Source organism: Cynocephalus volans, chromosome 14 (assembly GCF_027409185.1).
Source record: "Cynocephalus volans isolate mCynVol1 chromosome 14, mCynVol1.pri, whole genome shotgun sequence".
Classification (NCBI taxonomy): domain Eukaryota; kingdom Metazoa; phylum Chordata; class Mammalia; order Dermoptera; family Cynocephalidae; genus Cynocephalus; species Cynocephalus volans.
Window position 1 is genome coordinate 89,341,919 of NC_084473.1, and position 12,934 is coordinate 89,354,852.

Below are 12,934 nucleotides of genomic sequence, written 5' to 3' on the forward strand. Positions count from 1 at the left end.
GTCTTTATCTCACTCTATGGATGATGACAGTGAGACCCAGAAAAGTAAAAGGGTTTGCCCAAGTCACAGGCTAGAAAGTGACAAAGCCGGGACATAAAGCCTGTTCCTTTCATCCCAAAGCGAGCATGGCGGTCAAGATGCACCCCAACCGATGACACACCCATGTTTCATACGTCAGCTTGGAGACTTGCTGATCACACTGCCCAGGACAGGCCTGGCCTTCCTTACTGTGTGAACTGAAAAGGTAGGACCAGAGAAGCCCACCCCCAAACCAGTGCTGCCCTCTGGTGAGTCACCCTCCCACTGCTCAGAGGTGCTTTCTTCGAAGTTAACAAGCTGTGCAACCAAACAGGTCAGGACGACTGCCCTGCCCACTGGGCCCCCCAGGCCCCGGGGCCTTGGGAACCTCCCACTGCAGCAGCCAACCTGGAGGGTTCCCCTCATGCAACACAGATGTGAATGTTCCTGCCCCCTGCCACGACCCCCCTCTGCCACTGGGTCCTTTCCCAGGCAGGAGGGAATGGGGACCGAGGACGCCTGAGTTGGCTCCTTGCATGGGCCTCAGCGGTGGCCGTGCTGTGGGCACGTGGCCATTAGCAAACTCCCCAAGAGAGAGTCAGTTTTGCAAGAGTCTCTGGCAGCTATCAGACCCAGAAAAGGGGCGGAAGGCTGCAGGAGTGCCTGCCCTGTTAGCTACGAGCTTGAGCCTGATGGGTTGGAACTGTGCTTTTCCTCCCACGGTGGCAGGAGCCCGAGGGCAGGGCAGTTTGGAAGTGGAAAGGGAAGGAATCGTTTCAAGTCTGGATGAAGGCTGCGTTTCCTTATGTTGCAGTTACTGAGCACTTCACACTGGAGGCGGCGGTGATGAGACGCGTTAGCTGACCAGGGTCTCTTACTCTCATCCCAGGCAGGGGAGGGGCTTGGCAAGCCCCACCCACAAGTCTTGGGGTCTCCTGGACCTTCCTCATGACCCCCTCCACTCCAGGCCCAAGTTCAATCCCTCCTCCCCAGGACCCCAAGCCGGCAGGTGGAGCTCTTCCGTACCTTTCCCTCAGGCCCTTTCTACTCTTGGGCCTGGCTGAGGGGCAGAGACAGAGAAATTCCCCCTCGGGGTTTGGGCCCTGCCCCACCAAGAGCCCCTGCCTGAGACCAAGGCCCCTCTGGGAGGGGGGTGCGTCTCACCATGCATGTGGTGCCCGCTCTTTAAAGAAGGTCAATAAACACCTGTTGCCCCCCCAAAGCCCTCCTCTGGTTGCCACAGAACTCAGGGATGTCACCAGGACACTGAGCCAGCACAGCTGTGGAACTGGAAACCACTTAAAGCAGCTTTATTTGTGTCCACCTCTGGCCCTTGAAACCTCTTCTGCTGGCCAGTCCTCCCACGGCCAGATGGAAACCTGACAGGCCCAGGCTGCTTCTTGGTAGGGAAATACCCGTGGTCTCCACCACTTCACGTCACACAGCACCGCTCGGCTCACGTCCAGGCCCAACAATAAAAAGGGCCTGACGTCATCGTCAAGTCCCCTGCTTTGAAGTGGAGGCCGCTCCTGCTGCCCCGGCCTGGTGGGGTGGGAAGCCTCGGCCGGGCAGCAGGCGTGGTCAGCCTCCAGCTGAACTGTGCTCTGGGCTTGGCGGAGGTTGAAAGCTACGCCTCTTTCTCTCATCGGCATCTCCAAGGGTCTTCAGAGCCCGGACATGGTCCCCACTGTCCCCCTGACTAGAATATTTTGTGTGGGCCTCAGAGAACCAAGGAGCCCCTGACGGGTAGCGGCAGCCCCACCTTCTCTTGGCCTGCGTCTGTTCACTGCCCAGGCTGCCTCCTGGGACTGGGCCTGTGAGATTCCACGCCGACTCTCTCACACGAGGCCCTCACCTGGGCCGTTGGCCCTCTCCTCAGCTCCGCCATCAAAGCAGCCAGCCTGTCTCTTGCCCTCTAGACTTTGGGGTGGGGGTGGGGGTGAGGCATCAGTCCACTGGATTTCTCCACCTGCGGAGGACACCTCAAAGCCTAAAGCTCTCTTTAAAGCCCTCTTCCTCTGGCTTGATGTGAACGAGGGCATCTCACCTCACCCTCTGGTCTCAGCTCACCTCCCTGATATCCCCGCCTCTAACCTCAACACTTGACTCCTTGGTACCCTTGGTGTGGGTGAGGGGTCAGGCCATCTCTTCTCTAAATGCGGCATCAATGTGGGCAGGGGTCAGGGGCTGGGTGGGGTCATCTCACGGCACACACCGGCCTCCCTCCCCACATGGGGCTGTGATCATCAGTGTTTGTACGAGGGTTGGAAGCTAACTGCTCCATGCTTGTCCAGAAAGTGCAAGGAAGGATTTGGGACCATGGAGGAGGGGCCCATGGTGTGGACCAGGCTGGCTGCCAGCCTCCTGGTTTGGTCCCTGGCATTTAGGCTCAGAGAGACAGGGTGCTAGGAGGTAAGATGGGAGGCCCAGAGGGTGGGGAGGGACACTGGCCACCACCACCCAGAGCAGGGCCTCAGGCTGACTCCAGAGAACTCAGTTATGTCCTGAAATGCCACCATCATACGTTGACTCCTTTGGGTAAGTATTGCCTTTGCTATGCAGCCCACATCCAGTCTCTGCATCCTAGTTTCTCAGCCCTCAGGTAGATAAGCAACAAGTCCTGTCTCTTGGTTGATCCTTGTAAAGCGTATAACACGCTTCCCCGTTGATACTCATAGCTCGATAAATAAATGTTAACTCACACTGCTTGTCCCTTCGGGTAGCATGGGCAGGCTCTCGCCCACCAGGCGACCCTCTCTTAGCACAACTCGGCCAACTGGAGCTGCCCTGGCCAGTCACCTGAGACCTTGGATGCCTTGGCCCATCTGGCATTTCTTTGGCAGAATCTTCCATGGGGCCTTTTGCTGGGTGGCAAGGCTGGAGCGTCCGGCACAACAATTCGAGTTTGCAAATACAAAAGCCACATCTTAAACATCACAAATTAGAACTGTGGTTTGGCAAAATATTTTTGTGCTCCTTTGAGGACCTGAAACTCCAAGAATAGTAGAAAACAGAATGTCTGGGATATTTATATACAGGTTAAGAGTCTCTAATCCAAAAATCCAAACTCCTAAACTTTTTGAGTGCTAACATGACACTCAAAGGAAATGCTCATTGGAGCATTCTGCAAATGTATTCTCCAAATATTCCCAAATCTGAAAACATCCTAAATCCAAAATACTTTCCAAGCATTTTGGATAAGGGGTACTCAATCTGTATTTTAATGGGGAGAAGAGAATGACAAAGTTGACTGTGGGACCGCAGGCCGCCAGAGTCATCCGACAGCCATGTTACACATGGTGTAGACAGCTGGAAGCCAGGAGTCATCTCATGCACGCACCTGTCTCCAGAGGCCTGACGCAATACCTCAGACAATGAAGAGACCAACACTAGAATTTTGATTAGACTCAACACATCCACAATTCAACTCAATTTAAAATTGCCTCACATACTCTTGGTAGCAATAAAACTGCAGCCTTTGGAAGATAATCTGGTCCTATCTTTCAGTATTTTCCATGTGGATATTCTTTGTCCCATCAGTGTCACCTCTAGGCCCAAACCCAGAGAAATCTCTGAAGGACACCAGGATGCTCACTGCAGCATTGTGTAGGACAGCACAACCTGGACACAACCTGAGTGTCCACCCGTGGGGCACGGGGTAAATACATGATGGTAAAATCATAATGGATGCAGCTTTAAAAAAGAATGAGACGGTCCTCTCTACCCTGACATGGAAATAGAGGTCTGCAGGTTTCTAGATATCAGAGCAGATTTAAACACAGGTGTTCGGACAGCGCAACGGGACCTGAGCTGAGGGACAGGAAAGTGCAGCCTCAAGACCCCGTGTCATTCCGCTTTCTCGCTCTCTTTCCCTGGGATCCAGAACCTCCGCCCTCCTTTTAGGTGCACTGGCTGGGGAGAGGCTGTGGCGGGAGCGGGAGCACGCGGGCAGCGGCTCAAGCGGGGCAGAGGCTGCAGCGGGATCAGGAGCGGGCGGGCAGCGGCCTGAGCCGGGCAGAGCCTGCAGGGGGATCGGGAGCGCGCAGGCAGCGGATCGAGCGGGACAGAGGCTGGAGCGGGAGCAGGAGGGCGCAGGCAACAGCTGGAGCTGGGCAAAGGCGGAGGCGGGAGCGGGAGCGTGAGCGTCGGGGCAGCGGCGGGAGAGGGGCAGAGGCTCGAGAGGGGCAGAGGCTGCAGCTAGATAGGGAGTGGGCTGGCAGCGGCTCTAGCGGGGCAGAGGCTGCAGCGGTAGCGGGAGGGCGTGGGCAACAGCTGGAGCTGGGCAAAGGCTGCGGTGGGGCGGGAGCAGGAGGGAGTGGGAAACAGCTGGAGCTGGGCAAAGACTGCTGCGTGAGCTGGAGCGCTAGCGTGCGGGCAGAAGCTCCAGCGGGGCAGAGGTTGCGGCGGGATCGGGAACGCGCAGGCAGCGCCTCGAGCGGTGCAGAGGCTGCAGCGTGATCGGGAGCGCGCAGGCAGCGGCTCGAGCGGGGCAGAGGCTGCTGTGGGATCAGGAGCGGGTGGGGAGCGGCTCGAGCCCGGCAGAGCCTGCAGGGGGAGCGGGAGCGCACGGGCGGCGGCTCCAGCCAGGCAGAGGCTGCAGCGGGATCGGGAGCGCGCAGGCAGCGGCTCGAGCAGGGCAGAGGCTGCAGCCAGATCGGGAGCGCGCGGGCAGCGGCTCCAGGCGGGCAGAGGCTGCAGCGAGATCGGGAGCGTGCGGGCAGCCGCTGGAGTGAGGCAGGGGCTGCAGTGGGATCGTGAGCACGGGCAGCGGCTCCAGCAGGGCAAAAGCTGCAGCGGGATCGGGAGCAAGCGGGCAGCAGCTCTAGCGGAGCAGAGGCTGGAGCGGGAGCAGGAGGGCTCGGGCAACAGCTGGAGCTGGGCCAAGGCGGAGGCGGGAGCGGGAGCGTGAGTGTGGGGGCAGCGGCGGGAGAGGGGCAGAGGCTCGAGAGGGGCAGAGGCTGCAGCGTGATCGGGAGAGCCAGGGCAGCGGCTGCAGCAGGGCAGAGGCTGCAGCGGGAGCGGGAGGGCGTGGGCAACAGCTGGAGCTGGGCAAAGGCTGCGGTGGGGCGGGAGCAGGAGGGGGTGGGAAACAGCTCGAGCTGGGCAAAGACTGCAGCAGGAGCTGGAGCGCTAGCGTGCGGGCAGAAGCTCGAGCGGGGCAGAGGCTGCAGCGCGATCGGGAGCGCGCAGGCAGCGGCTCGAGCGGGGCAGAGGCTGCTGCGGGATCAGGAGCGGGTGGGCAGCGGCTCGAGCTGGGCAGAGCCTGCAGGGGGAGCGGGAGCGCACGGGCGGCGGCTCCAGCTGGGCAGAGGCTGCAGCCTGAGCGGGAGCGCGCGGGCAGCCGCTCTAGAGAGGCAGAGGCTGCAGCGGGATCGTGAGCGCTGGCAGCGGCTCCAGCAGGGCAAACGCTGCAGCGGGATCGGAAGCAAGCGGGCAGCAGCTGTAGCGGAGCAGAGGCTGGAGCCGGAGCAGGAGGGCGCGGGCAATAGCGGGAGCTGGGCAAAGGCGGAGGCGGGAGCGGGCGCGTGAGCGGGGGGGAAGCTGCTCGAGAGGGGCAGAAGCTCGAGAGGGGCACGGGCTGCAGCGGGATCGGGAGGGCGCGGGCAGCGACTCAAACAGGGCAGAGGCTGCAGCGGGATCGGGAGCGCCAGGGCAGCGGCTCGAGCCAGGCAGAGGCTGCAGCGCGATCGGGAGCGCACGGCAGCAGCTCGAACGGGGCAGAGGCTGCAGCGGGAGCAGGAGCGGGAGCGTGCATGCAGCGGCTGCAGCGGGGCAGCGGCTGGAAAGGGGCAGAGGCTGGAAAGGGGGGCTGCATAGGGAGCGGGAGCTGGCGGCAGCAGCTCCAATGGGCCGACGCTGCAGTGGGATCGGGAGCACGCGGGCAGCGGCTCTAGCGGGGCAGAGGCTGCAGCTGAGCGGGAGCGCTGGAGCGCTGAGGAGGCCGCTGCAGCGCTGACGCTCCTCAGAAGCAGCTGGACTCTCCTACCTGCTGCTGCAGGAATCTGTGGCAACACGTTGCTTTGGTGGAAGAATGTGAAGCAAGTTGAGCTTCACAGAGACACTAACTGCAGAAGAAGTGCTTCAGCAGCCACTTCAGATGACTGTGGAGGGTCTTTGATGCTGCACCAAAACTCAACTGACAAATACTAGGTTTTTAAAGGCCAAGAAGCTTTAGAGAAGAAAATTTCCAGAAAAATGGCTTTGGTTTGAGGAGAACACCCGTGAACAAAGAAAAACGGAAGCACTCCCCTCAGGACAACCTCGGGATACGTCACTTCACAGACTCGGCTGGAGGTTTTTACCCACATGGGCCCGGCCTCTTCTTCTGTCTGTCTCTGAATCTGCCTGAGAAAAGATCTGCAGATGGTTATGGCCACTGCCTCATTTCCAGTTTCCAATATTCTGCAAGTTTCTTTCTTGGCCAATTCTAATCTGGAAGAAGAGACGGAAGGAAACTGTGGAAAATGTAATTAATTCCCAGCTTAGCTGCACTGACAGAGTACAAAGCACCAGAGTGTAATGCCACATACTGTCTTTTTTCTAAGGCATAAATATGAGACTTACCAAATTATTTTCTAGATAAGAAATATCAAAGAATTTTCTAGAGAATTTCCCCTATTTTACAAAAAAAAAATTTTTTTTTTTGCAAAAACTGAGAAGAAAATCTCATTTATTTTGTTAATGCATACCACCCATATAGGCGCTATAGAGTTGAATGATTTTTTTTCCCCCAAGGATTAAAGTTCTTAACGTTGCGGTCACATGGAAATCATCCTTAATTTTAACCTAAAGATTGACTGGTGCATATTCTTCAGATATTTCAAGCAAAACTTAGCAGTAATGTATTATTTTTATCATCAGAAAAACGTTAACTGTCAATTACACACACACATGCATAATTATATAATACACACATCTCCATGTACGGCGGCACTTCACAAAGCTCAGGGAAGATTCATATTATCTTTCAATTCTATTTTTCCACAAACATTTTGAAGTTCTCAGATACCCATATATGCAGGATGTTATATGGCTTTTTACCTGTATACAGTGCTCACTGTTTTCTATTCATAAAAAATTTAAATTAGAACCATAGAAGCATCATTATACCCTCCTTACAGGTTTCTTTCTAGATAGTAAAGGTCTATGAAACACACAAACACTGGTTAATAATATGCTTCATCTTCTTATCATATCTTCTCACCACAGACTTTTTCATTGCAGCATGGACAGAGGCTTAGATTTCATGTTTTAAGAGCATAAAAATATCCATCGACAGCAAGTTTTTATAAATAGAGGGTCTTGAAGGGTCTTAGATCCACAATTTCTTTTGGTAATTTTAAAAGATTATTATTATTTTTAACGGACACCTAATAACTGTACATATTTATGGGGTACATTGTGATTTTTTTAATTAAAAACCTAGCTGATTTTATTATTATTATCAATACCAAGCAAGTCTTTAAATCAATGAAAATTTAATTAAGCATAAAGTTACTTTCACATTTGTCTACAACCGTAGTAAATACAGTTCTTGGCATAAAGACACAGCCCTTGGAGTTTAAAACATCCCCAACTGCAAGATAACCTAAATAAATTTCCCATTATTGTTTATGTAATAGTGGGTTAGTTAATCAAATTAAAATAATTATACAATCTAGGATAAAATAAAATGGAAATAATTTACTCACGAAATTCATATTTAAATCATCTTTATTTACAAAATAGTATCCTGAGAATTATAATTCCATTAAGCTTCAATTTGAGCAAAAATTGTAGTTACTTAAACTGAAAATGAAAGATAAGTCAAAACTATTTATGAAGAGAGACCAAAAATATCATCAGGTTTCTTGCTGTGCTTCTGGATTTCAGGAGCAGGCTCATTTGAGCACGGAATCGACCCTGAAGGGAACTCACCCCTACTTTCAGAATGTGGGGGTGGAGGTGACAATCCAGCTCCTAGAGGAACATAAGGAGGAAATCCCCTCAGTGAATAGACATTTCTCATTGCAAATGGAGGTGGTGGCTGGACAGAGAAATCCCTTGGTAGAAAATAATTTTGAGGAGCTCCATACATGCTTCCTGGAGGAGGTGGAGGAAAAGGAGGTTCTCTTCTCATGAATGGACCCCTCCTATCCACTGGAAACAATGGACCTCTGATTGCAGGAAAAGGTGGAGGAGCAAAGCCAGGGCCACTTGCTTCCCTTTCAGCAGGCACAGATGAATGAGGCACATTTACATTACCAAGGTCGTCTTTGGTTTCATTTCTGCTGGATTCCGTTTGTGAGGGCTTTGGCCCATCCACTTTATCCAAAGAAGCCAGGTGAAAACTTCTCAGTTCTGCTGGGCCAGACGGTCCACCAGGATTAGGATCAAAGCCGTCTTGCCTTTGTGGAAGAAGAGCTGGATCAGAACATGGGTGGCCTGGTGGAGGAATCATCATCCTTCGGTGTTGTTCCCACGGAGGTGACAGGAAACCAGATGGAGGTGGTGGCTGCACAGGGAAATCCCTTGGGAGATAATAATTTTGAGGAGCTCCATACATGCTTCCTGGAGGAGGTGGAGGAAAAGGAGGTTCTCTTCTCATGAATGGACCCCTCCTATCCACTGGAAACAATGGACCTCTGATTGCAGGAAAAGGTGGAGGAGCAAAGCCAGGGCCACTTGCTTCCCTTTCAGCAGGCACAGATGAATGAGGCACATTTACATTGCCAAGGTCGTCTTTGGTATCATTTCTGCTGGATTCCGTTTGTGAGGGCTTTGGCCCATCCACTTTATCCAAAGAAGCCAGGTTAAAACTTCTGAGCTCTGCTGGGCCAGACGGTCCACCAGGATCAGGATCAAAGCCGTCTTGCCTTTGTGGAAGAAGAGCTGGATCAGAACATGGGTGGCCTGGTGGGGGAATCATCATCCTTCGGTGTTGTTCCCACGGAGGTGACAGGAACCCAGATGGAGGTGGTGGCTGCACAGGGAAATCCCTTGGGAGATAATAATTTTGAGGAGCTCCATACATGCTTCCTGGAGGAGGTGGAGGAAAAGGAGGTTCTCTTCTCATGAATGGACCCCTCCTATCTACTGGAAACAATGGACCTCTGATTGCAGGAAAAGGTGGAGGAGCAAAGCCAGGGCCACTTGCTTCCCTTTCAGCAGGCACAGATGAATGAGGCACATTTACATTACCAAGGTCGTCTTTGGTATCATTTCTGCTGGATTCCGTTTGTGAGGGCTTTGGCCCATCCACTTTATCCAAAGAAGCCAGGTTAAAACTTCTGAGCTCTGCTGGGCCAGACGGTCCACCAGGATCAGGATCAAATCCGTCTTGCCTTTGTGGAAGAAGAGCTGGATCAGAACATGGGTGGCCTGGTGGAGGGATCCTCATCCTCCGGTGCTGTTCCCACGGAGGTGACAGGTACCCACATGGTGCTCCATGAGAATCGGTTAACCTATCACAGCCCGATTCTCCTCTTTCATTGGTCATCTGGTGATCCAGAGTATTCTCTGGGCCTCTTGAGCCTCTTCCTCCTCCTCGCCCTGGAGTCAAAGGTGCGAGTCTGAGTGGAGAGAGAAAAGCTCTCGTTTCGGATGAAGGTCGACCCACTGGTGAGGCACCACATGGGGAATGCTCTCCGCCAAATGCTGTCTTTGGAACATCAACTACATATGGATCTTTTTTGAAAAGTTCAAATTTAAACTCTTTTTCAGCTAATTTTTGTCTCTTGGAAACATTTACTTTCCTTAAATACCTGAGGTGTCTTTCAGCAGTCTCAGCTGCCACCCAGCTGCCATGCGCTTCTTTCTCATAGGAAGTCATCTGCCCTTGATAAGAACGAACGCTTCTCTCCAATTCTTCTTCTGCATCTCTGGCTCTCCTTCTGTAGGTCTCCAGTTCCTCAGCTGCATGGCTCATCTTCTCTTCTACTTTGGAAAGTTTCTCCTCCTTCTCTAACCGGTCCTTTTCCTCTGCTATTAACTTCCTGTGGAGTTTCATTCCATTTTCTTGATACAGTTCAGTCATTCCTTTAAGTTTCTGCCGAAGCTTCTGATTTTCACTTTCCAACTGTGTGTTTTCTGACTGTAAAGATGCTTGTTCAGTCTGGAGATTTGTAATATGCTCTATAAGCTCTTCCTTTGTTTTATCTACTTCAGACAACTCAGTGTAAATTTGGTTTCTTTCTCCTTCTAGGGTTTTGAAAGAAGCATTTAACTTAGCAGTGTGAATCAGTTTCTTCAAAGCTCCTTCTGGCGGATCATCTAAGCGAGCACCGTTTTGTGATTCGCTCTTCATCTCCAATTCCAAGTCATCAGCCATCATGTCTTCTCTAAGCACAGCAGCCCAGTCTGTCATCTTGAGCAAGCGTTCAGCCAGAGACTTGATGTGATTTTCTTTATCACTCAGAACTCGTTCTGCCTGGACTTTGGAGTTTTCAAATATTATTTTCTGTTTATTAAGTTCACTCACTTGTTCTTTCAATACTTCCGCTTCTTGTAAAAGCTGTTTCTGGCTTTCCTGAAGTTGGGAATTTTCATTCAAGGCGTCTTTTATTGCCACCTTCAGACGTTCTTCATTCATTTGAAATATTTTGCAGATTAGTTTGGCTTCAGCTACTTGTGACTGGATGGATTTCGATTCATCTTCTAGGGACTGTATCCTTTTTGAAATATCCGCCATCAATTCATCTTGCTCACAATGTTTAGATTTCTGTTCCTTTAATTCTTTTGCTAGAAAGACTATTTCATCCTCAAGTTTAGATTTGGAGCTGCTCAGCTTTTCATAGGTTGCCTCCAAGCTTTGTGCTTCTGTTGACCCCTTCTCAAAGCTGGCATCCTTCACAGCTGACTCCAAGCCTTCATACTCCTCTTGAACAACGCAAAGTTTGTCAAGTAGTTTACATTTTTCTTCAATTAGTCCAGAAAGCTTTTCAGCAAGCTTTTTCTCTCTTCTTACATAAAGCCAGCTTCTCACCGATCGAACACTTCTCCACAAAAACAAGAGAATCAAAAATCCAGTAAGAGCCGCACATGTCACCAGTTCCCACGGAAAACCAGGGCCCGGTCTCAGGTCTTCAGGCAATGCTGCCACAGTCCTGCACAGCTTTCCCAGGACCAGCCCCAAGTACGGCTGAGGGGCAGCCCCGGGCACCTCCATGGCGCCGAGGCTGCTCCGGCTGTGGCCACAGTAGCCACGGCCTGGCCGGGCCACCACCAGCAGCTGAGACAGCTCTGCGTTCTGTCGGGAACGCGAACCGGCCCCGGCGACAGCAGCAGACACAGCGCAGCCGGCCTTGAGGGGAGCCGGGGAGCACTGGCGCCCACCGGCCTCAGGCGTCCCCCACCGCGCACCATGGTAACCAGGCCCCTTTGTGACGTCACTTCCGCCACGCGGTTCCGGAGCCTGCCCCGCGCCAGCCTGTGACACACGCTGTCCTAGCCACCCCCACCTCGGCTTGGTTTTGGCCGGGCCACCGCTGGATTTGAATCCATGTTTATAATGATCAAATCTGGGTAATCAGCATACTCATCACTCAAATATTTGTCATTTCTTTGTGCTGGGAAAATTCAAAATCCTCTCTTTTAGCTATTTGAAATTATCTAATAAATGCGTGCTGACTCTAGCCACCTTACAAAGCTGTAGATCAGTACAAATAGTTCCTCCTGTCCAGCTGCAACTTTGTATCTGTAACCTCTGCCTTTCCCCTCCTCGCCCTACCCTTCCCAGCCTCTAGTGACCACTATTCTGCTACTTCTAGGAGATCAACTTTTCCTTTGGCAATTTTTTAAAGGAAATTTTGCGATTTTAATTTCTTTCAGAGGAGCATCCTTCCTTAGATATCTGCCAAGGAACAAAAGTGTTTTCTTTGGACTAACTTTGCCAAAATAGCCGTAGAATGTGGCAATGGGAAGAGGCCTGAGACACTCTGGGCTTCAGCTGGCCCAACGCTTTCTTTATAGGTAATGAAGCAAAGGTCTACAGTAAGTGCACTACTTGTCCAGGGCTGTTTAGCTATTTAGTGGCAGAAGTGTGTTGTATTTCGGGATCTGCTGGATGTCAGTGAAATGCTCTTTGTTTAAAAAACACTTTATTGAGGAATATTTTAGATACCTTGTAATCCACCCATTTCAGGTATGCAATTCAATGAGTTCTAGTAAGTTCATCAAGTTGTGCAGCCATCACCACAAATCAGTTTTAGAACATTTTCACCACACCAATAAGATCTCCTGTACCCATTTATTCTTTTTCCCCCCCAATTTTATTGGTTATGAATATTCACGGGATGCAAGGCTGATTGTCACCGTTCATACCCAAGCTGTGATGGCCAGATTCATACTGGCCACATGACCGTTACATTTTATTGTATCACCCTTATTGACTTTCATATGTTGAACCATCCTTGTATCCCTGGCATGAATCCCACTTCAGGTGCCTGAAACGTCTGCCAAGTTTCTCTTTTTGGTGCCCATAGGAGCCAGCCTGTGCCGCTGGTTCCCATGGAAACAGATCCCTGAGACACACCCTGCCTTGCAGCACGCACAAAGCGCTTGCTCGCCCTTTGCCTTTTCTTTTTTGTTTTTTTAGCCAGCCAGTTAGTTCCAACTTTCAGGACCCCAGGGGAATAAAATGAGGACTGTTCCAGAGGGGAGGCAGCTGCCCAGGTGTCTGGCCCAAGCTCCCAGCCCACCCTGCCCCCTGGGGAAAGGGGGGGCAAGCCTCAGGTCAGGGCACAGCTCCCCAGGAGCCCCTCGGCCTTTCAAGGCCAGGACAGCCCTGCTCCTTTGGCTCCCAGCACACTTCCAGGAGCAGGGACGCGCTGAGCGTTTTGAGTCTTCACGGTGGACTTGGGAGGAAGGTGTCTTTATCTCACTCTATGGATGATGACAGTGAGACCCAGAAAAGTAAAAGGGTTTGCCCAAGTCACAG

The 12,934-nt window shown here is 52.0% G+C and overlaps 1 protein-coding gene across 1 annotated transcript; it reads right to left on the bottom strand.

Annotated features, from left to right (window-relative positions):
• Positions 1-9,079: 9,079 nt before the first annotated feature.
• LOC134362714 (melanoma inhibitory activity protein 2-like) lies at positions 9,080-11,056 on the bottom strand (the record flags this gene model as incomplete). The annotated part of the gene is made up of 1 exon (XM_063077925.1): positions 9,080-11,056. A coding segment is annotated over one exon (1,977 nt), but the record flags the coding sequence as incomplete, so codon positions are not given.
• Between the last annotated feature and the right edge of the window lie 1,878 nt (positions 11,057-12,934).